This window comes from Scomber japonicus, chromosome 18 (genome assembly GCF_027409825.1).
Source record: "Scomber japonicus isolate fScoJap1 chromosome 18, fScoJap1.pri, whole genome shotgun sequence".
Lineage (NCBI taxonomy): Eukaryota > Metazoa > Chordata > Actinopteri > Scombriformes > Scombridae > Scomber > Scomber japonicus.
The window spans coordinates 7114443-7140041 of NC_070595.1; the positions used below are offsets into that span (position 1 = coordinate 7114443).

At 40.7% G+C, this 25599-nt stretch overlaps 1 protein-coding gene across 1 annotated transcript in view; it reads left to right on the forward strand.

The window, feature by feature from the left end:
• The window catches only part of LOC128378446 (thyroid hormone receptor alpha), a 35125-nt gene extending 14319 nt beyond the window's left edge, over positions 1-20806 (forward strand). Inside the window, exons 2-8 of the mRNA XM_053337964.1 lie at positions 3120-3181; positions 5236-5357; positions 10755-10902; positions 12845-13050; positions 16187-16333; positions 18730-18988; positions 20483-20806. Coding sequence (XP_053193939.1) covers positions 3120-3181; positions 5236-5357; positions 10755-10902; positions 12845-13050; positions 16187-16333; positions 18730-18988; positions 20483-20733 — 1195 coding nt within the window. The 3' untranslated portion in view covers positions 20734-20806. The remainder of the gene's footprint in view (positions 1-3119; positions 3182-5235; positions 5358-10754; positions 10903-12844; positions 13051-16186; positions 16334-18729; positions 18989-20482) is intronic.
• The last annotated feature ends 4793 nt before the right edge of the window (positions 20807-25599 follow it).

Genomic DNA, 25599 nt, shown 5'->3' on the forward strand with positions numbered 1-25599 from the left:
GGTATACCCATGCTCTCATTCCAGCAAGATTCTACTTCGCTCAGAAAGTTAGCATGGCCACCAAGACAACATTTTCGCCTGAAAGAGGGAACCAATCAAAGAACGGAGAGGCAGACTCCAGAAGATAACAACCGCAGAGCGACTCTGTTTAAATCCAGCATGGCGACCATGGAGTTGCAGCAACTGTTCGAAGCAGCAGTAGATTGTGTGCTAAATCTCGCTGGAATGAGAGCATGGGTATACCCAGGCTAAGTGTTGCTGTGTGTCATCATTGTTTTTAGCCGACAATTTCACTTCTCAGTCTTTTTTCGCTGGTTCTGCTGCCCCCAAGTGGCCAACAATGAGTTAATACCGCTTTAAGTTCTACATCGTCACTTGTTGCACTTTTCCACTATAAAGTTCTAGCACTACTCGGCTATACTCGACTCGACTCCATTTGTTTTTGCTTGTTTTTTTTTACGGATAGTACCTGGTACTTTTTTAGAACGTGCTCTGGGGAGGTTCCAAGCAAGCCAAGCCGATACTAAATGTGACATCAACAGAGTGTCAGTCAGAGTATCATCAGTGGAAGAGTCATGAGCCGTCCCACTCAAGAATCAAACCAGGCATTTTTAAATTGATAGAGCGATTCAGCTCTCTTCTCTTGCTTTGTGTATGACAAAAGGCACAGGCCGAGCAGCAAGTACACTACCGCCTCCATGTCCTCCATTGTTTGTTTGTGTCACGTATAAAACTAAAGCACGGCAGTTTTGCAAAGCCGTGCTATGACGACCCCGTCCACGTTGAGTAGGTACTATGAAGTAATGGAAAAGGTCGTTCCTGGTACCGAGTTGAGCCCAGTAGTGCTAGAACTGTATAGTGGAAAAGCACCATTGCTGTTTTATTTAGATGTGTACTTTTTATCACTGTAGATTGTAGTATTAGAGTATTCATTACACTGATACTACAGTAACTAATAATACTCACTGTATTTCTGCTTTGCTTTGAAACTTATTTTTAAAGGGTTTCAAAAAATGGACACTAGACTTCCTGAAGATAATTTTTACCTGCCCTCCCTCAAGTTGTTTGAACATATGCTGGACATACTGTAAATCTGTCAACACAAACACTAATTTTCATTTTAATTGATGCAGAAATATTCATATGGGTTTTTCTGTTCTTTCACCTCACATTGATCGGCAGCCAGAGTAGACGGTTTCCCACCGTGTTGCTGCCTGAACATGTGCACAGCAATAAAATTAATAAGTTTGCTGAAGCGTGAAGAGCAGCAAGAACTGAGAAAGAGACGTCAGAGGATTTTTCTTTTTTTTTTTGGTAGTTGGAAGAGGAGAGTGGATTTGACAGCTACAGAGAGAGAGGGAGGGGTGAGAGGATGGTGGTACTGATGTTACCTAATACTGCTGATAAAAGTTTTGGGTAGAGGAGGAGAGGGATGTGGCAGAGGAGAAGAAGGAGAAAGCAGAAATGACTGGGAGGAAAGACAGAAAGTTGATAGAGCCGGCAGAAAGAAATAGGCAGTAGCTAAAGTGGGAGGGGTAGAAAGAGAAAAAGAGAGTGAGAGAGAGTTTGTGGGGGAGAAAGGGGAAAATTGAGAATGGGAGGGGTGTGGAGCAAACAGCCAGACATTGGGATAGACAGAAAAAAAAGAGGAAAAGAGAGAGAGGACGGTAATCCAAATCTGCTGCCAGGAGCAGATGCAGACTCGATCCTGTGAGAGTGAGAAAAGAGGAAGGATCGAGAATTATAAAAAAAGATAGGATGAGGGGAAAGATGAGTGAAGGAATTATTTATATCCTGCAGTATGTGTGTGTGTGTGTGTGTGTGTGTGGTGTACATATTTGTAGAGTACGTACATACATGTGTTTATCCATGCATGTGAAGCATTGGTGGTATGATTCGTTTAGTTCCTCAGTAATCCGAATAGACACTGAAAGTACTAGGTGTACTAGCCTTTAATTACATATACATATCTATATATACATATAGAACAAAGCCAAATGAATCCACAAAGATATTCACAAAGAAAACAGGGTCATATTTATGTATAATATTGTAAAACTCTCGCAGTTAAGCCGCTCAAAAAGAGTCTTATCTTCACCCAAGCAAACTTAAAGGCACAAGCAGTCCAACACAAGCTCATTCCCTTTATTTTTATATAGGAGATTTTCACTTATTCAATTATTTCACTTGTTAATGTGGAAAGTTTAGCAGTTAAACTGAGACAGTCTGTAAGCAGTCAGTCATGTACTAGCCATCAATAGTTCCAACACTATTAGCATCACAGAGAACTGTTTAGATCAAACTGGCCACCGGACAGATATGCATCACATCAAACGTACTCTCAGAAATATGGAAAATATTATATGGAATTAAAGGTAAATAACTGTCCTGACAGCACCCCCACCCCCTTGCATTATTATGCTATTATATTATCATCATATCAGTGGTATAAAGTGATCTTCAAATGACAATATCATTTATCACGATTATTTCTAAGACAATATATCATCCAACAAAAGCAGTTATCATGACAGGCCTAGCTCTATGTAGCATTTTAGTGTCTTTTAGGGCATTATTTTGGTTTTCAGGCTGCAAATTTTGCTCTCTTTTAATCTTAAAGTTAGCCACTAGCTAGTGAACAGCTATCGGGCACCAAAACAGATGCTCATCAAGTGATCAGAAGCATGACTCCAAATGATTTAAATGCTAATTTTGGTCCGTGTGTATTGGGCGTGTAAACAGATTTGCTAACGTGCCATAACAATCTTATATATGATCTGTCAGTACTGTGTTTACAGCCTGTTGTGCTGCTGTACCTTTAAGTTTAAGTGGGATGTATTGATATCGTGATGCTTGACAGTGAGTGCTGAAATGAGTCAATTTTGATTATCAGTTTATCGCTTAAGTGATCTTGTCGGCTTTAATGTTTAAGTTTTTTCTTCTTCTTCTTCTTCCACGTAGTTTCAGAGACTGAAATTAAATGTTAAGTAGCAAATAAATAGTGTTTTATCACATTATTTATACATTTATCTATCTATTTCCACATTGTAACATTGATCTCTTCCTGTCTTCCTCTCTCTCTTCCTGCCCTCATCTTCTCCCTCTCGTCCCCTCCGCAGGTGGCCAGATGTGCCAAAGAGAAAGAGGAAGAACAGCCAATGTTCGGTGAAGAGTATGTCTGGTAAGAGATTTCTATTTATCTGTCTTCACCTCTGTGTTTTTCTCTCACCGCTAAGACCCGAGCAAGCCCAGTTCCACACAGGTTATTTGTAGGACGCTCGGTCTTTTGATGTTGCTGGAGGATTTGGCCAGTGTTCAGTGTAGCCCATCACTTTGTAGCTGGCTCCCCCTGGGCTTCAAATGGTGTCCCAAGTGTCATTACTATGATAATCTCCTCCTCAACATTTTATATTTCTCCTTCAGAGGCTTTGTTGGATATAAATTGGCTCACCTACTCACCAAAGCCTGAGCTTATAAGGTGTGTTTAAGTACAGAGGTAGATGAGATTCATAAGGAACAGAACTGAACAACCAAACTGGACAAATTTGGTACCAAAATTAGTTTTAAACTCCAATTAGGAGACATTTTGACTAGTCATACAATATTAACAATTGTGACTTATCCAGTATGGTTAATCAAAGATGGAAAAAAAATTAATTAAAAAGGTACAGTCAACATTTTTTAACCAAGTAAACACAGGTATGTTTATGCTTTCAATATAATTACATGACTTCCACACAACAATCATTTTAAAGTGATAGCAGTTGTTTTTAGGTTTGATGGTGAGGCAGTTTTTTGCTGTGTATCAAAAGAACCAATTTAAGATTAAAACATCTCTATTCTATTAGTGAAAACAACAACATATTTGTGAGAAGAAAAACACACACACACACACACACACACACACACACAAACACACACACACACACACACACACTAGCCTCCAGCGAAGTGTAAAAGAAGAGCAGCTCTCAAGTGATCACACGATAAATCACATGCAACCGCAGCTTGGAGCGGAACCAGACACGAGAATTTAACATACATCTGCCGTGATGAAAAATAATCTCAGTTGTGTCGTTTCACAGTTTCCTTCAGTTACAATTAACAGTATACAAATGTGGGTCAAGTTATAAGAAACTGGCACTAGAACTCTTAACCAGGCACTCTTTTAAATATAGGAGTTTAAATATAGGAGGAGGAGGATAGAGGAGCATTGTAAGTCAAAACTTTAAAAATAGTTTTTATTATTAACTCTGCATGTGTAGGAGTTTAAATGAAAGACTTTCACATGTTACACCTTTCACCTAAGTCACTTTTAAATGAATGTGAGTGTTCTGGGGAGTACTTACAAGCCAAGCTGCCTCCATTTGTTCTTAGAGAAAGCATGTGATGATGGCAGACAGTTGCAAATGGTTTCACATGTCTTGCTCAGGATCTACTTTTTTCATATGGCTTCAGTAGTATAATAAGATGTCAAATCCACTCACATAAAATCTTCCCCCTGAGTGCTTTCCAGAAACCTTAAGGTGTGTGTTTGTTTGTGCGATTGTGACTAACTGTGAGTGGGTGGTTGGCTCATGTGTGCGACAAATTGTGTGTGTGTATGGGTGGAGGAGAGGGGTTTAAGAGGTATACAAATGCATGTCTGTGTTCCTTAAGAACTTTAAGGTGTGCAGTGTAGTGGAGGAGGACACCCTGTCTGAGCATGCTCAGATGACTGTCAGTCCTTGTGCAACAACATGACAGCTTAGAGGTTAGAGATCTGAAGAAAGCTTCATTCATAATGAGTGTGAGATAAAATAATGAAGAGGCTAAGGGTACGATTTCATTAGGGAAGGAATAAAGTAAATAAAAGAAGAAGCAGTCAAGATGAAAAGCATATTTCATGAATTCTGGGATAATAAACCTCATAAGCTGGCATGATACCAGGTCCATGTGTGCAGAAAAGACTGCCAGTCTTATATGTTCCATCCTGTTTCAAAGTCTCTTGGGGCCGCTATGCACAGGAGCTTCATTGAGGCCTCCTGTGATAACACTAAGCCCCCCCTCCTCCCTCTTTTTCTCTACTCCTCACCTCCTCATCCCCACCCACTCATCTCATCCCTCAATCCCCCCCCCCCCGAACACCCTGTACATCACCCTCACCGTCTGCCCATACTCCCTTCCCTTGATGTTTACTCCTCTCTCATTCCATCTTGTCTTCCTCTTCAACCTCCTCCTCCTCCTCTCCTATAGCTCTTAGCGTCTCTGTTCCAGGGTACATCCCCAGCTACCTGGAGAAGGATGAGCCATGTGTGGTGTGTGGGGACAAGGCGACTGGCTACCACTACCGCTGCATCACCTGCGAGGGTTGCAAGGTAAAATGAACATCTCCCACTTATTAAATTCTTCCACACGATAGGGAACAAGTGATGAGAGATTAATTAACTTGCTCAACTCCTGCCCAGAATAGATATTGTCCAATCATGGCTAGGGCTGGTCAGAATGTAATAGTATCAAAACATCTCTTGTCAAACAATACCTGCAATCGATCGTTTTTGCACTCAGAGCTAGAAAATATGAGTATCTGTATGGACTTGCTCACAGCCAATCAACCCAAGCATTCTTCGATTCAATGCAACATGTGATTGGCCCACTGCAACAGCAGCTACAACCCGTCTGTGGTGGTGAAGTCACAATTTTATGCTTCTATCCCCATGGTGGCTATCGAATGAAGTACTCAGTTGGTATTGATATCGCTCTAAGGGTACTTGGATTGGTACTGGTATCGTCATTGTTTTTAATGATACCCAATCATAGGTAGGGATTGTCAAAAATGTCTATTTCTTTGAAATTTTCCGCATCTTGAAGAGAGATATTACAGTTACAAGTTTGAATAGCTATTTTTTCCATCTCAGCTCACAGCTAATACATTCACTCTGTAGTATCACTGTATGGAAGTCACTGATGTTACGATATCAAAGTTTAAGCTAACGTTAGGCTAATGTTAACGACTCTGTTCTTGATTGAATTTGGGGAAGTTAACATTCCAACAACCCCAGCAAAACTTGTCAGGCCAGATGGCTTTGACAACTAACCACTAAACACAATGGTTAGTACTCAAACCTAAAAAGCCTTTTCTCTTTTAATGTTAAAAGTAAAACATACTGTGTTACAAATACAAACAATGCTTGTCCAAGTATTTAAGTTAAGCAGCTAAACAGGTCAGTATGGGTTATTTTTCCTTATATTTTTAATTTGAGGACTAACTAGCTCTACACTGCAATGAGGATGCTGATTTTTTAGGTAGAATACATTTAGCTTTAGCTTTCAGCACATTATTGTATAGAAATTGTATGTAGCTAATAAGTGCATAATTAAGACTCTTTCTACAGGGTTCTTGTTTTAAAACATGAGACTTGAAACAAGAAATTTAGCCTTCAAACAACTCATGAAGCTAATGTTAGCTTAATTAGCTTGCTAGCTATAACAAAATCTGCCAGACAATAGATAGGAGAAATCAGTTGAATCTATCCCTGTCTGAAATTATGGAACCACAAATGACTGTGAATTTTGAACAGTGATTAAGATTAGAAAAGACTGAGCTTCTGACGGATGGATGGATGGATGGATGGATGTGAGCTGGATCACAATCTGTGTGGTCCCTGACTTTAGTTGGAGGTAGTCAGTAAGTTACAGTACTGAAATGACAGCAGACAGCGGCCCAAAAGGGAATTATGTCAAGCGTGACAGCAGCATGAAGATTGAAGAGTCAGTAGCTGAATCAGACTGGAAAGTCCACAGTCATCTGACTGAGTTGCGGGGTACAAAAGCATAAATCACAGAGGGCAAGGATATAAAAAGGTAGTTTTCCTGACTGAACTTTGGCTTCATGCATTGTTGTAGCTAACTTAATTTTCCTCATCGAATTAACCAATTAAATGGTTCGACAACAGTGTTTTGTATTCACTCGAATGGAATTTGTTGATTTGCAATGATCAACCTTTACTTAATCAGGAATTTGCACTAAATGCCACAGTCGAGTTTGTTATGGGAAAAACATTAAAGGTGTGGTGGTAGTCTGTTTTTGTGGGCTACAGCAACAAAATATATTGGTCAGAAATTGACTTGATCTCATTTATAAATCAGAGATTTTTGGTTCAACACACAAATCAGATTTTGGCCTGTGATACTTGAACCTCCTCAAATAGATTTCCTTTCAGTTGCCTTTTTGGCAAAAAGACAATGTTTTGCTGCTTTGTTTTGCTGTGTTGATTCAGTGTTCACCATATGCCAAAATAAGCTTTTCACCTTTTCTCATACTTCTTATTATTTGCGTGTGACATCTGAGGTTAATGGGAGCCCTGCTGTAGGTGTTGATTTTTATTTACATGATAGGCGCACAGTAACACCAAATAGATGTATGATCCATGATCGGGCCATATTGTCATTTAATTATATCAGTAACTATGGTGTCATTTACTTTGTAATACAAACAACTGTGGGAAGGTCTGTCTTCTTTCTGAGGTAACTGACAACCTACGTATTGACTTTGATAGCTCAATGAATTGCACATCACGTGCAACCGCTATCTGCTCCATCTCAAGGTCCGATTCAAGATATTGCGCTAATGATATTACAGCGCAAACATGCCCATACAGTTTTGCAGGTAATTGCAATTTGCTCTTGTTTTGCATCTGATTGCAATTATCCATGTGGCAAAGTAGAAATGTTACCTTTGTGCCAAGAACACAGTTGGCAAAGAGACAGCGAGCTACAAGTCCAATGAGGTACAGAAATATTCCTCAGAACTTCAGACATCTTTGTATTTGGGATTTATTAATAATAGATCTAGAAGCAGAGACCAGTGAATGTAGCGTGTGGAGACAGTTTTGGATTGGCCCAACAATATGCTGTGTAAAATCAAAAGTGTGCAAAAGTTACTTACATTCCGTAGCCTTGCAGTCTGAGATGATATCAGTAATCAAATCAGGATCCCCAGTTATGAGGATCTTTTCATGGTTAATAGAGCAGTCAGACTGCTACAACCTTGCGTATCGTACTCATCAGCCCTTGCCCAAAACATAATGGCAGGATCACGAGCCCCTGCTGCTCTCCAGATGGTCAACCTTGGCCATGTCTGTCACTCCAGTAACTTGAGGATCTCTTTCTCCACAAACCTCAGCTATGTTTTGATGTTATTAGGTTCAGTCCTGTCAGATACTGTAGCAGCGCCATCAGCATCACCCGTGACAGAAATTGAATCAGCAGCAGAACTAGTGGTAACAGCATCAGCAGCAAAAACAACAGTAGTCTCCGGGTCAGGACCAGCCACATCGGCACCAGCTGCACCAGTGGCAACAGAAACATTGACAGCCGTTGGACCAGAACCAATCACAGCAGCAGCCTGGCAGCAATGCCAGCTCAAACAGCAACACTGGGGGCAGCAGTAGTCTGACCTGACTCCCCACGTTGGCCATGTGCCAGCTCTAAGAGCTCAGGTGTCCATGGAGAGTCTCAATGATCGTCCACCAGCGCAAAGTCCTGCTCACTCAAGATATTATACTTATTACACAGTCACATGGGCTGGGGTTTATTGGGACAAGGGGGCTACCCCTGTGATGCTTACCTCTGCTGATTTTCTGCTATGGCTCAGAACAATATGTTGTGGAAGAGGTTTTGGCCTTTCCCAATCATGCATGTCACAGGATCACAGTAGAGGGGTTTTCACAATAGGGAAGTGCGTTTTCGTGATCCTCTTCGTGCATCTCGATAGTTCCCCCCACAAAGCACCCAGATTGTGTCCTCCAGAGCATTCATTTTAATGACCAGGCGTTGACCAACATCCAGTCAGCCAGCTACCAGTCCAGCAAGTACGGAAAGGAGACTAAACAGTAACTTCTGACACTAGATATCTTTATCTCCCAAAAGATAAAATAAAAAAAAAACAACAACAAAAGGTGTGTTTATAAAATAGTTAAAGAAATGGAATAAAAGGGTCAATTTCTGTTGGAGCTTCTGGCGTCACTTGTCAAACAGCGTGCCCAGCTCTGCAGGGCCGGGCAGCTAAACAAAGTGCTGCCAAGTTCAAATTTTTGTTTAATCACTTGGCAAGAGAAAGGAAGTTGTGCAGAACTATTGTACACCAACTCAGCCAAGCAGAACTACTGCAAAACGAGTCAATACGACAGAGATACGGACTGAGGTCAGGACAAAGGAGTGTCCTTTGAAGAAAAGACTCGGGCATGTGCCCCTGTTAATCTGGTGTATAGAATGGAACAGATCCAGTTTCCACTTCCATTTGCTGCTTCATCCCTGAGTCTGTTTTAAGGCATACAGTGGCCTTTAAATGAGATGGGCTGAATGTTTTGCGGCTTCTGGTCGACTGGAACTTGTTTATAGAGAACCAACCATGTGTTTGACGGACATTCTGACATCTGAGACTTGAAAGCCGGCCCCCAGACAGCAAGCGCTTTAGTAGAAGAGCTATTAAATTCACACCGATACTGCTGTTAAGCTGTCCATATACGCTTATTTCTCCCTGTCTGTGATGGATTTCCCGATGGCTATTTTCCACGCTGTTCAGTAGCCATTCAGATGTCAGATGAGTGTCGAGAAGTTGTGTTCCGGATTATCTATCTCAGCAGGCTTCAAGACTCTGAAAATGTATTTTACTGACATGCTTTCTTGAACTGAAGCCAACAGCTGCCTAGAAATTTGAAAATACACCTTTGGCTATATGGTGATATAAATAGGCTGACAAAAATATTGGTACAGTCTTAAAAACTACAATACACAATGAAGAATACACAATTCATGTTTGATACTGAGCAAAATTGAACTGGATTATTTTTATATATATTATTCTATATGGCAGGTGTGGGTGATTGGTATCCTGATGAACAGCCTATCCAGGGTATCTTAAAATGAATTTAGCTATTCCATGAAAAATGACACACACTGAAATCCTGCAATGATGTTAAAAAGCAGAGATTGACAGAGACATGCATCAGGGATACAATCTACAGTATCTCACAAAAGTGAGTACACCCCTCACTTTTTTGCAAATATTTTATTATATCTTTTCATGGGACAACACTATAGAAATGAAACTTTGATATGCGTGTACAGCTTGTATAGCTTATGGATTTACTGTTAAATTGTATCAAAGTTTCATTTCTATAGTGTTGCCCCATGAAAAGATATAATGAAATATTTGCAAAAATGTGAGGGGTGTACTCACTTCTGTGAGATACTGTATATCTACAAAAGGTGTATTTTGTATTGATCGTATTATTGATGTCATGGGAGGTGACCATGTGTGTTTTGGGGTTTTTTTTGCCTGGTATGAACTTTATTTTAAAGATTTTTCAAAATTTCAAAATCCTGTTTGATTCTTGTCTGCTTAAGAATCATCTTCATATGAAGCACCTCTGCAGTATGTTTCTAATCTCACGGCTCCCCTGCTGTCTTATACAAAAGTGTTTACAGAGAGACGTTCAGTCATGCCATTATTTCATTACTGGACCATTCTTGGCAGGATCCTGCTATGCAATCACCAGCCTGCCATGTGATGTGACCCATTTAATACACTTGTTTGATGCCAGTCAAAACACAAGGACATTTAATTGGTGGATTTAATTTTGAGGTTATGGAGTTGCACATTTCCCTCTGTCGCTGAATGTCCTTTCTGTCTCTGTGCACTTTTGCTCCATTTCCTTTCTTTTTCCTTCTCCCCCCTTCTCTTTCCTCCATTTCCCTTTCCTTTCCAACAGGGTTTCTTCCGCAGGACCATCCAGAAGAACCTCCATCCAGCTTACTCTTGTAAATATGAGGGCTGCTGCATCATTGACAAAATCACCCGCAACCAGTGCCAGCTGTGCCGCTTTAAAAAGTGCATCGCTGTGGGCATGGCCATGGACTGTGAGTTATTATAAGCTCATGTATTCTTATCATTCACTACTGGTATTTACAAAGAGAGCCACACAGTTATGGCTGCTGCTGTCACTATGCAACTGCTCAAAACACATGTCAAGCACAGAACAGAAATATATTTAACTTCTAGTGCTCTTCAAACACTTAGAGGGAAAAATAACAACATAATCTCATTACATATGGGGGTGATATTAATTTAGTACCCTGTGGATAAAGGAAATGGTTTCCTTTCCTCTGGATACTTGATGAAAACACACATTCACAACATTTACTTCCACCACGCTGCACAATTAAATTACTTGAGTGTTATTTACTGTAGCAGCAGCTGTTTCTTTATATCTATGTGCTGTGATTTGTTACAGTGGAGGCCTGGCTAATGAATAAAAATAACTTACGATGTAGATAAAGAACATGACATGTACACACACACACACACACACACACACACTTTTGCATCCTAGTCACCCTGAAAAAAAGGCTTTTTAGCAACATGACAGATTTCCCTGCAACCATATCTGTAGCCATCATGGAAAGATAACGAAGAATATACTGTACACAACTAATAACAAAATATATATGACAACAAAATGTATTCCATCCGATTTTTGTGGCGTATGTAGAGAGATTCAGCACTGCTGCTGAGTATCATGAACACAGCCTTGTGTGCAATCTGTTGTTTACATTTAGCATTAAACAACACAAAAAAGCCTTTGGTTTGTTAGATTTATTTTGTTCCTTTACCAACATGAATAAGAGCTCCAACCATTGAATAAAAAAGTCCTTCTGCTACTAATTATTAATAATTCTAATAATGTTTTGAAGGTCCTTCAGCTTCAACTCTGTGGATGTTGATTATCCAGTACATTTACCTCCTCTCTTATTGTCACATCAGGACCAAATACACTGAAATTCACATGTAGTGTGTTCCTGCTAAAAAAATGTGACGCCAATTCAGGTGATTCATTTTTGTTGATGTTAAATGTGTACAAAGTAAGTAGCAATCAGGTACTGAAACAGCAGAGCTCTGTGATATATTAAGCTAGGTTTATGCCCGACACAGTGTGCACGCCAAAATTGACATCACTGTGTATTTCACGACAAACAATGCATTGAGCATAATGCCTCTGTGCATGCTCATAGTTTGCGCGCCATCTGTGGACGCCCATGTCTCATACGAGTATAAACAAAGCTTTAGCACTCACTGAATGAGTCATCCAGTCACAGTGCATACATGACTATTAGCCGTGTCATTTAATATTTGTTACAGTGGGAAAATGTACATTTAGAAAACAAAGCGCCCTGCTGTTCACAGTTGAAAAACTGACAACCTCCATTGTGGCCAGCAGGGTCCTTTATGTCAAAGGTTCCCCAACATATAACGTCCACTCACACTCCCCCATCTAAACTGGTTTTCCCAAATTTCACACACAGCTATTTCACTTTAACTTTATCTTCATTAGTCACAGCCTTGTGAGTATGAGCATTTAGCTCAAAGCACATCTGTATCTCACAGAGCAGAGCTAGCATGACTGAAGACTCTTAGATCATCGTCATGCTAGAACATAATGAGAACACATCCAAAGGCAAAAGTGTTTATATTGTTCCAGATGGCCATAACATAATAGTATTAAGCACACATTAAGCAACAGAACAGGCAACAATTTAATTATGGGAACTACATGAACTCCAACATTTAATCCCCCTCCAGAACAAGAACAGACAACCATGCAACAAAACACACAAAATGTACCTTTATGATCAGCACAAATACACAGAGATAAACAGAAATACCATTTTAAAAGCTAATAGAAAATATGATGCTTGTTATTAAAGAGCTGACAACCTCTGATGTATCCATCCCCCCTTGTGTATGAACTCACCCGAATGCTCTCTTATATGTAATCCCCACCCTGACCCCCTCACCCATCAGTGGTGCTGGACGAGTCGAAGCGCGTGGCCAAGCGGCGTCTCATCGAGGAGAATAGAGAAAAAAGGAAGAGGGAGGAGATGGTGCGGACGCTGCAGGTGAGGCCGGAGCCGGACAGTGCGGAGTGGGAGCTGATCAGGATGGTAACCGATGCCCACCGAAACACCAACGCCCAGGGCTCCAGCTGGAAACAGAAGCGCAAGTTTTTGGTAAGTTTGAAGTACATATTGAACAGGCACAGTGTTGTAGCTTCATAGTGACATTGACTTATTTCATTCTTTCACAAACAACAGGAACTGAATAAATCTCAGGTACAGGATACAGAAGTGCAGAACTAATGATCCAACAAGACTGAACTGAAACACAGGATTAAGATACTATCTAGAAACAGTGGTCTCCAACCCTGCTCCTGGAGAGTTGTTACCCTGCATGTTTTAGGTATCTTCCCACTCATTATCAAGCCTCAAGCCTAACCCTTGACAAACTTCAGCTGCTTGATAACGAGCTTATAATTAGAATCAGGTGTGTTAGAGTGGGGAAGATACCTAAAACATGCAGGGCAAGAGCTTTCCAGGAGCAGGGTTGGTGGCCACTGATCTAAACTAAGTAAGCAATGGGGAACAGGTGACAAAACAGGAGAACAGGAAAGGAGTGGAATGACTGAGGGAAACACTGGGAGCAGGGCAGGGCTAACTACGCTGATGCAGGACAGCTGTAGAGGGACATAAGCACACATAGAAACACAGAGACATGGAACACAGAAACAACAATGTCATCCAGACCCAGAACACTCCTTTTGAGTCAAACCTTCTTAGCTACTTGTTGGCAGACCACTGTGCTAAAGAAAAGAAAGCTGCTACCATCTTGATTTTAAAGTGATGAAAGGGGGGGAATCCATTTCTTACCATATTTTAGTTGTACAACAATGGTAAGCTAGGCTGAGATTGAAAGGAAGTTGGCATGAAAATAGCCTATAACGTCATCCAAAGATTGATGCCCCCCCCACTTAAAACCTTGTGTCTTCTTTGTATCATTTGTATGAAATATTTAAAACCTGCTGGTCTGTAACCCGTTTGTTTTTAAACCAGAAAAGTCTTATCACTTTCCATTATGAAATACTCATTGAAACAATTTATAGTAGTTATTTTTAAAGTTTGATGAAAGGACTGCACTTTAAGTCACTGCATCTTCACTAGGAGAAAGTATGGCATCTAATTCATGAAAGTGTAATGAACACTATAAAGGGAATCAGAATCAGGCTGCTCTCTGAGATTTCAACATGTAAGCCTTCATCATTCACTCATCATTTTGATTTTCACTAATTACTTGTAGTGCTCACACAGCACACTCATTCCATCTTTCATGTAGCTCATTATTCCAAAATGTTCCGCCCAGGGTATGTTGAAAGTTGTTTCCACTTCAAAAATCCAACTGAAACATGAAAGAAAAGGATTTCTTTTCATTTCTAAAAGAACTCGGTTCGACAGCACTCTTTTTTTTTAATAAGCAACTTTCTCTGTGTTCCGTCCCGTGCGATCTGTGATGCACGTGTCAACACTGCCGATGGTTACCTTGAAACAAAGGTCAGATGACAATCAGTTACCAGGCAACCATTCACAGGCAAAGAAGGGGTTTACTGTTAAATTTAGTTTTTGAAGGTCTGCTGAAAAACCACTTGGGTTGTACAACCAGGACAAGGACGCCCAAGAGAAAAGGCCCAAACAATGGTACATTCTGCTGTACAGCAACTTCACTATATTATACTTGGTTTGGCTATTATGTATTGAAACCAACATTTTAGAGGTGGTACATAATCCGTAATCTTCTAAATATTAATATCACCATTAAACATAAGAAGATTTTAGAGTTGTTTCCTCTTAAGAAATTCAAGTGGTGATTAAAGCTGCTGTTGGTAGGTCTTATAAAAGTAACTATTTGTCATATTTGCTAAGACTGTCACTATGTAAAGACAGCATTACATGAAACTAGTAATCTGTAAAAAAAAACAAAACAGGTTAATTTAGCCCCGCCTACTGCTCCTACTGCAAATTGCCAGAATCCACCGCGACCGGACAAAAACAACCAATTAGAGCCAGGATTGTGTCTGATGGAGTGTCTGACAGCTGTCAATCACTGCTCACGCACACAGCCCCCTCCCCATTCCTCCTCACAGGCCCCTCCCCTTCCTCCTCAGCTCGGTCAGGTACTTTGGAGGCAGGGCAGGAGTGCAGTGGAGAGGGAGGGGGAGGGATCTGACAGTTGTACTTCTTCAAATTTGATGCTAAGTCCTCTCTCTCCTCAAAGTTACCAACTGCAGTCTCTTTATAGTTGAGATCTCATTCAAGTTTCCATTTCATCACAACAGGATATAGACATCAGCTGTGTAGCTATGAATGGAAACGTGCACTGTTGGATACATCCTCCCAGTTAATTAGATAACCTCTTACCTCAGCTCACCCTGGTTCTAAATCAGGTGTAGGACTGAGAAGTTGCTCTAATTGGATGAGGTTACTTTGCGTGTTCTGCACCAATTGTACTCTGACCGTCTAGGACTTTATTACCTCCAGTATCCAGTTCTGTTTGACTGAGCAGATTAGACCGTTTAACCTGCAATGGTTTTGGGATTATGGGAAATGTTCCTTAAAGGCGGTTAAACAGAACATAAAGAGTCAATGGTATTAGATATGTTCTTAATTACCTAAGCATATGCTATAGACCACATATCATACTATTGAGTCAGGCAATGTTTCAAGGCTTTTAGTTTTACTTTTTTGCATCATTACAAAAGTCAATGGGATTAGGAATCAGGATTTCTTTGGGTACCCTGGAACAGAACTAGGCTCTGTTTTGGTTTCACTTTGGCTCTCAAGAAGATACTTCCTTTCATATCATATATTACCATTTCTACCAACTTCTAAACTCACCATGCGTGTACATGTTCCTGCACGTGGCTTATCTATCTAACTATCTTTGCATTCTCAGACAAGAATTTGAATTAATTAATTAACTCTGCTTCATTTCCTACTGTCTGTACCATCTTTTATTGACCAGTGGCTTTTAATTTGCCTCCAGACTCATGCCATTAGTCAATATTCTGTGGTATGTTTCAAGTTTATAACTGACTGACTGTTTAAAAGCACAGTATTTCAATTTGTTTATTTCATTTGTGTTCACATCACTGCAACACCATTTATGGCAATTGTTTGGAACTGTCTTCAACAAAAAAATGAGTCCAAGCTCAAAGGTCAATTTATTTACAAACTTTATTCCACAAATTTTAGTGTTTCCTTGTAACCTTTAACTAATGAAAGATAATGTTACTCATGTGGTGTCTTGTCTTTCTAGTCAGATGATATTGGGCAGGGTCCAATGATGCCCACTTCTGACAGAGACAAGGTCGACCTGGAAGCCTTCAGTGAATTCACCAAGATCATGACCCCCGCCATCACACGCGTTGTCGACTTTGCCAAGAAACTACCCATGTTCTCTGAGGTAGGTTCAGTCGTGTGTGTGTGTGTGTGTGTGTGTGTGCTTATTTAGTAAGGTCTCTTGCTTATGTGTTTGCAGTATGTTTAGTCTGGATAATGAGTGAAAGAGCATGTGTATTCCATATTGCATGTACTCTCAAACTTTTTTGTGTGTTCCATGCAGTCTATCATCAGCCTCAGTACGTGGTAGTTTGAAGAAACATATGGACCTTTTTACACACAGTGCCTCACAGTATCATTAGTGTATACGTTTTTGGCATGGGTGGCGTCTGTGGGCACTCAATCCTAAAGTTGGCACAACTGTGTCCGACATGTAAAACACATAACTTCCCCTGAACTATAGCATGACAAAAGTTGAAATTGAACCCCTCCAATCAAAGCTTGGCATTCAAAAATAGCTGAGTTTTGTATTTCTGCACATGCCCAAGCAGTGTGCCTTGGGCTGTAGTATCTGAAGAGTTTTGGAGGGTGGTGTCTTGTATTATTTTTAGTCCTTCCAAAACCAAAAACACAAAGTGTAAGGAATGAATTAAAGAGTGTTGTTATATGTTCTAACATTAGCTGCAAATGTTGCATGTCCAGCTAACTAGCTTACCCAGCGTTACATCATCTTGGGTAATGTAACGTAAACATAAATCTAACCACTCTCTGCCTTATCCAAGTATGTAAGCTACGCAGATAAACAGTTTTATGTTAGACTCTAATATCTTAGTTTTCCTTATACTTCATACTACATGCTAACGTTATGTCATACAACTAGAAGTAACTTGCTAACTACTATCATGTATGAAGTTATCAAGTGCATATTTCAGACCTCTTTAACAAGTTTACTGAAGATAATGTTTGAAACCATGCTAACGTTAAAGCTAACATTACCTTAATTAGCTACCTGGCAGGAGCTATCTCATCAAATCTACTAACAACAATAAGCATTTCTGCCAGCAATATGACTAAGAAATGACATTATCATTGTAAAGTGCATATGTGCTGTGCAGAAGGCAAAGCTTGACTGTAGCAACAGTAACTAAGGGTGCCAAGGCTTGGGAAACAGTCAATTTTATATTTAAGTCTAAATTAAGAAGCATTTTGAGAGCATCTAACTTTAGCATCATGACATATTTCCATGTGAAGAAGGATAGACAGGCAGCAAATATTTGGAATTTAATTTGAGTGTTGAAAAGTGGACATGTCATCATGCATCTTACCCCTGTGCTGCTAAATGTTAGAGACTGGAGGGTAGGAGGTAATGATATCATTGGTTAAAGTTTGTTGGTTTAAGTTTATGTAAGCGCATCATATTTAGTTTTACAGGAAGGAAAACCTGATTGGATTTTGATATAATATACAAATACAAAGAAATGGATTTCTCTGTATTACACAGGTGCACAATATGAGCAGGGATGTGATCTAAAAGGGTTAAAAAGGCATTTTTCATCATTCATCATTTTTAATCTGGTTCAGGTTGAGTAATTGCATTGGGAATAGTGCATAGTTAACAGGCAGTTTTATTTCAGATTATTACTTCATCCCTGGTAAAGTTAGTGTTGTGCTCTATCATATAAAGCAAACTCTATTTTTTAAATTAAAACCCTATCGGTCCATGGTTTATTTTATATATAGCAGTAAAACTGAGACACTTAACTAGAGTAGTGTCTCATATCTATAATTTGCATATCCCTGAAATTCTACACACATTCATTCCACTGTGTTAAAATGATAAGGCACTCTATTGTAAAAATAAAAGGCAGAAAGTAAATATAGTGCACATGGTAAGCAGCGCCTGACAGCATGTTCTCGTTAATCCCAGACTCGTAATTCTGTTAGTCGATTAATGAGCTTGTTAACCTGAACGAGGTCGCTTGATTGGTTACTTCCTCTGTCCACAACATTTGTCCTACTGCTAGTCAAACCATGAGGACACCCAATAATAATCAACCACTTTCCCCATCGCTCTGTCTGGATAAGTGATGACTCACCACTCATGGATATTGCTTTGCTCTCAAGGGATATGATCTGTATGCGTGTGTGTGTGTGTGTGTGTGTGTGTGTGTTTGTGTGTGTGTGTGCGTGCGTGTGCCCTCGTCTGTGTTCCAACTGAGTGCAGTCATGTATATTGTAGGGGCTTCCCGGTTATATAAAGTGTGGTTGGGGATTTGTTGTGAATAGCAAATGATAACCCTTTCTTTGCAGGGAAGCACTCTAAGATAATTATGTTAGGGGTTGAATCAAAGCTATGATCCCATATCCCATACTCTATGTTTTAGATTTTTCTTCAGTTTTGCCATGTGCTGAGGGCTTAATGTTCAATCAGTTAGCATGGCTGTCAATTAAAAAAACATAATCTAAATTAAATAAGTTGATTCAATCATTTTAACACTTAATTTTACGGTGTATTCTCAGCTGCCATGTGAAGACCAGATAATCTTGCTGAAGGGCTGCTGCATGGAGATCATGTCGCTGCGCGCCGCCGTACGCTACGACCCGGAGAGCGAGACACTCACGCTAAACGGCGAGATGGCGGTGAAGCGCGAGCAGCTGAAAAACGGAGGGCTGGGCGTGGTGTCGGACGCCATCTTCGATTTGGGCAAGAGCCTCTCCCAGTTTAACCTGGACGACTCGGAGGTGGCGCTGATGCAGGCCGTGCTGCTCATGAGTTCAGGTGAAGGATAAAAGAATGATCTCTATTCTCACCCAACGTCTTTACAGTAGAGTTTTCCTCCAGCTTGGAGTAATGGATCCTTGCAAAAACTAGTAAAATATTCAATAACTGACATATAAATAATATAACGAACGAAGGCTTTCCTGCCTCTGAGTTCAAAGCAGAATTCACTTCTTACCTTTTCACATAAACATGCCAAGTAGTTTGTCTGCTCTTTACAGCGGTGTCATATTCTCTGTCAGAACAAGGAGCTGTGTGTCTCGCTACACCAAAGAGGAACAATTTAACACATCCAAATCATTTTATACCAGTCACAAGGAGAACCACTCAGACTGCGATAACAGCTGTATAATTTTCTTAAGTTTCCGGAAGAGTTTAACAAGTTAGAAAATAAATTGTTTCATGTTGGGCTCGGAGGTTACAGATGTTTAAGAGAAAACCTGCAGAAACTGTGGGTTAGTTTGACAGATGTGGGTATTTAACAGATGGGAAGGGTCTTGTGAAAGACCTTATGAAAGGTTGTGTTATGGAAAGTTAAGGATGGCGTTTTGTCAGTCAGTTTCAACAGTTTCAAATGTCCGATGAGAGACACTGGTCATATAAAACCACACATTGCCATGTATGGAACCAACAGTCCTCTGTATCACACTAAACTCTGAAAGCCCTACCCACTTTTTTAGCAGTACAATCAAGTGCAAAATATTTACCGGTAATTTAAATCCCCTCTGTACACTGCTCACTGGGAAATACTTCATAGTACAGAAGCCAAAGACTCTCTAACTTCCATTTCACTGGGACTTTAATTACCTGAATGAGAATAATCTTGTCTAATCCTGTCGTGCAAACAGTTTGGTTTTGGACTGAACAGTGGGAGGACAAGGAAAGGACAAGAACTGTGTACTTAAGGCAAGCAGTGACAGTGATAGACAACATGGCCGAGTACACAGTGAAAAATAATACATAATAATTTCTACAGATACAATAGGGCCTTCGCACTGGTAGTGCTTGGGCCCTAAAAATATGATTTTTATATCACCTGACAAAGGAATGACTGACCGCCAACACTGTGTGATTGGCAGGCCATGTCAACCTTGATATGCAAGTTGTAGCGCAAGTGGTGACCACTCAATCATTTTAGAGATTACTCCTTAAAGAATTACTAAAGATATCCACAGCTGCTGCAGGATTGGGGTCAGTCCAGCTAAGTAACAGACCAGCTTTCACTAAATAAAGCCAGATCTATTAGCATTCCTTTACTGTTTGAGGCTAATACACTCCCTAGATGCCAACCCTTAAAGGAATAGTTTAACATTTTGGGAAATTCTTTACTTTCTTGCAGAGTTAGACAAGATTGATACCACTAGGCCTGTCACAATAATTATCGATCCTCTTATCAAGAAATGTAATTTCCCAAAATGTTGATGTATTGATTTAAATGTTTATTCTGTTCCTCAGTGGAGACCATATGTCTTTTTCTCTCATTTATCACCCAAGACCGCTCAGGGTTGACCAGCGTGAAGAAGATCGAGCAGTGTCAAGAGGCCTACCTGCTGGCGTTCGAGCACTACATCAACTACCGCAAGCACAACATTCCCCACTTCTGGCCCAAGCTGCTGATGAAGGTGACAGACCTGCGTATGATCGGAGCTTGCCACGCCAGCCGCTTCCTCCACATGAAGGTGGAGTGTCCCAACGAACTCTTTCCCCCGCTCTTCCTAGAGGTCTTCGAGGACCAGGAAGTGTGACTTTGAAGCGACTTCGAAACCAACCAAGGCAACCCCTTCTAAGAGAACCCTGGACACAGAAGGAGAAAAAAAAGGGGTGGCTTTGACAGACGAGGACATGTGCGGGGAAGTTGGAAAAGTTTCTTTTTTCAGTGGGAACGCGCCCTGTGAACATTTTATTTTTGTCTCCTTTTTTAAAAATCAGCCACCTACAAAACCCACCACCTGCCACCAGCACACACACATCATTACTTGAGAGAAACACACTGACATTTTGAAGGTACACACACCAACACACGCACACTACATGTATAGGTATTCAAAGAGTCCACCTACAGTGTATCTATATGCAAACACAAGTCTCTTGACACCTGTACGGGCCTTCTGATTCCCCTGACACAGGTGTGGACAAACAGCTGTACTCTGTTCCTACATTAATGCACACTGAGGGGCTTGGTCATGTCTATACTCCACTCCCCTACATCCACCTCTAACTTCACAAATGTGTAGTTTTTGGTTGTTGTGTTTTTTGTGGGGCCTAACAATTAGCTCCTCAGAAACCATACACACAGACCACACACATAGACACACCTCCCTTGCATCTCCTTAACTGCGAACTACGTCCTCCATGTGCGCGTGCAGCCCAACCCTCAGTCTGCCGAGGCCCTGTGAAGAATGTTTCGTCAACCTACCTCCCTCACGTACTGACCTCTCTTATCTCTCTCTCTCTGTCTCACGTACACACAGAGACACACACACACATACACACACACCTGCACAAAAAAACACCCCTACACTTTTTACCTCATAGCTTGGACAATGTATTTCCTCATGTATTGTGTGGGTGTTTCTTAGTCTAATGAGAAAACATAGAACTATGAAGTCTTCAGCTACCTACATACTTCTCTGCTAGTGTTGGGAGAATTTACAGTGGGAACACTTTGTTTGAAGCCTGTAACTATAATGTGTTGTTTAAGACAAGGTGATGGAGGTGTTCTGTTCTGGCACCTCTCCATCACATTCTTCATACATATTTAGGGCTGTCAAACGATATTTTTTAATCACGATTAATCGCAGGATTTCCATAGTTAATCGCGATTAATCGCATTTTGAATTGCATGTTTCAAAATCCTGTTATTTTACATTTCAAGGCAGTTTTAAGCCCATAATGTAAAGCAGAGTGTCTTAACTGGGAATCAATCACGGCTCTGCTGCGACTCCCACACTCCAAAATGGTCCTTTGGTGGAGCTGAGGCTCGCTTGGCTGCACCTGGAGGTGCTAACTCAAACTCGACGCACTCCGGTGGTAGTTAAACTCCGTTTGACACAGGTTGCATTTTACTTTTGACTTGTCAACTGAACCGTCTCGAAGTTTTTTAAAGTTAAACAAGCCGTGTTTGCTTTCCATCACCGCGGTAGGTTTACTGCAGGAGGCCACTTCAAAGCATAGCGCTACAGCTAGAGGAACCGTCTACGGGTGAGTAGAAGGGACAAAAAGGATTGCAAAATTAAAATGTGATTAAAAAAAAAACGCGTTATGGATCGCATTAATCTAATCGCGATTAACGCGTTAACGCTGACAGCCCTATATATATTACAAATTAATTGTGTTCTATTCTGTACAGACAGCATCTATTACATGACTGTCCATCGCGGGAGAGGAAACCCTCCTCTATTGCTCTTCCAGCGGTTTCTTCCATTATTTTCTCAATTTTTTAAATTTTATTTTCTCCGTTTTTTAAGGAGTTTTTTTTTATTTAAATTGAGGGTCTAGGGACAGCTATTGCTGTACAGACTGTAAAGCCCCCTCAGGCAAATGTGTAATTTGTAATATTGGGCTATACAAAAAAAACAGTTGCTGCACATTTTTTCTGCATCACAATGTCTTCTAACTTAAATTAAAAGACATCATATGTATAATTATAATGGGTTATAAGATGCTATGAACATCAAGGTGCTTTCTGTTGTGGCCGCAGTAAGATAGCATTGATAGCTTTGATGATGAGGCTTGTGTTAGACACTATGTTATGTTAAATTATACAGTAAATGCTTGGTTGGAATAGGTTGGATCTTTTGCTCTCATTCCAACAGTTAAATAAGAAGAGCCATACCACATTTATGTCTGTGCGGTTAATATGAAGCTGCCAATTGGTTAGCTTGTCTTAGCACAAAGACTGGAAATAAGAGGAAACACTTTTTAAGCTAACAAATTCATAGATTTTGTTTGTTTAATCTGTACAAAAACGAAAGTCACAATTAGTGACTAGCTGGTGAACTTAGTGGAGCGTTTAGCTATTTATCTCAGTTACTGGGGTAAAAGTAGCCACAAGGTGGCTAACGTTGCTCCGTAATATGAGCAAATGTTTGCTAACAAGTTCACCACTTCCACATAAGTGTTGACAATAATGTTAGCGTCCACAGTTAGTTTTCACTATAAGTTTAACATTGTCATTGCTAGTAGGTTAGCATGACAACTACTGCCATTTTTACATTTACTTCAGTGGCTTTGCTGTCAGATTAATCTATGTGTGTTTGCTAACGGTAGTTATTAGCATACTCTAACTGTACTTTACATAGACTGTACGATGTCAGAAAAGCATTAGATGGCTACAACCCTTCTTTCATTAAGTTTAAAGAAAGCACTGTTTTATTCATAGCATCTTATAACTTTTCATACTAATCATATTGTTATGATACTGAAGAATTGTGGGGTTTATAAAGTGTATTGTAGTTATAGGCTGCACAGGAAGTGTTTCCACTACTTTCAAAAGATTAATTATTGAACAGTGTCATTTAGTGTAGTTAAAAGAAAGTAGCTAGGTCACACTCTTAAATAAAAACCTAGTTAAAATAAACTAATTATGACATACATAAATATGAATGGAAAACGGATGCATCATGTAACTGGTGAACACTGGCAAGTAATATAGGGTACTCTAGAGTACTCACATACAGTATATGAATATATTATACTATATATTGCTAGAATACCTCTCCGACACATACCTCCTGTTGTCATTACCTCACACACACATGCATATTACACACACCCACTCAATAGTTTTTTTTAATGTGTTACCTCAGTTGTTTTGTTCCTCCTCCCTAATAACCACTGGGCTGCACCACCACACTTCCTGTGGCCGCATGCGTGTATGTGTGCCCCACCCTGTCAAACGTACCGTAGCTCCGCCTCCTCACGTCTCTACTTGTCTTGTGATAGGTTGAGCACTGGTAGTGGTGGTGGTGGTGTTGGGAGGGGATGTTGTCACTTACCTCTGCAAGCCCCCCTCCTCCTTCTCCTCCTCCCCGTCACGCCTCCTCTACCTATCTCAAATCCCGCCTGAAACCGACAGATTCTACCTCACCTCTCATCTCAGTGCAGCTGCCCCTCCGTCTGAAACACACTCAAACGCATGCACACATATATAAATACAAACATATAATTACACACAGAATACAAAGGAGTTGCCATCGTGGACCTGTTGAGTGTGCCGCTTCACCAACCGTGCAGCAGCTCGTTCACACTACAGATCAACGTTTGACAGCTGACATGGCAGAAGTCATTTTTATCACACGCCATGTGGGACCAACAGTCACTTTGGATTCTGTTTTTATTTAGGAACCTGAAATGACACTGAGGGCAGGGGTGACTTTGTGACAATGCCGACTGAACCTAAAGGAAGCTGTCGGGTGGGACAATGACAGCTGGAAGCTGGGACTCCAGCGGAAGCCATTTTGGCCTGATCGCATCATGCCAACAGACTCTTGTGGTGGTGACTGGGAGGTATGCGAAATAAACAGCAAGTGAGTCAGCAGTATTCGCCTGTGGATACGGTTTCATCCCGGCCGAGAGGAGGGAAACGGCACGTGTGGACGACTGTGGCGGGTATCGATGTGACTTGGGCCAAGCCAATAGTGAACCGCCACACAAAAAAAAAGGACCCTGTTTTCTCCAGATCCTTCCCTCGCCGTCGCTCCAGAAATGGACACGGAGCCATTTTTAAAAAGGCCTTCTGAGCGACCGTCCGATCCCAGAAACTTTCACTTATAAATTCAACACTGCTGAAATAAGCTCCACCAACCATATCCCAAATTGCCATCCACTACAAATAACTATCAGGTTTTTTTCTGTTGCACTAAAACCACAATGTCTGTATCCTTTAGTAGCCCCTCAACCTATTCCTTTATCCCCTCCTCCTCCTCCTATGACATCTTTCTTTTTCCTGCCTGTCTTTAGCAGTCTTAATATTCTCAGTCCGTCGCTGTGAGAGCACACACACACACGCACATCAAACCACACACACCGCTATCTCCGTTATCTCATGTCTGGATTACCTGTTGAAACCAACAAGTGACTGTGTCATGGCCTTTTTCTGGCGTCGCCACTCTCAGTGTTACTAATCGATGTTTGCAGGGTATTTAAATTGAACCATATGCGCTGATTATACAGGGATATACACAAGCTCACACACACACACACAGCAATAGGATGATCAAGCAGTACAAGTTTCACACCCGGCCTGCTGTGTTCGTACCGTACTCTGCTCACTATCACTGTGAACGCAAGCCGTGCTGCAACCCGGGGGGGCTCAGTCAAGGAAACACAGACTTAGAAATTCTGACATGTTCATGTGCCTCACAGAGGCCGCTAATACAAATAAACATGATACAGTATATAGAAACATATATTTATAGATAGATATATATATATGAAATAAATGTGACAGTTGTTGTATGTGGCATTAGAGCTATCAGTGGCTGAATTGATGCTGCCTGCTCAAATCAGATCATGAATCTGTGTGACTTGTCATGTAGCAGAGGGTGGACTCGTCAGAAAGCAGTTCACCCACCTGTCTGTATGTATATTTGTAAAATATTATGCATCAG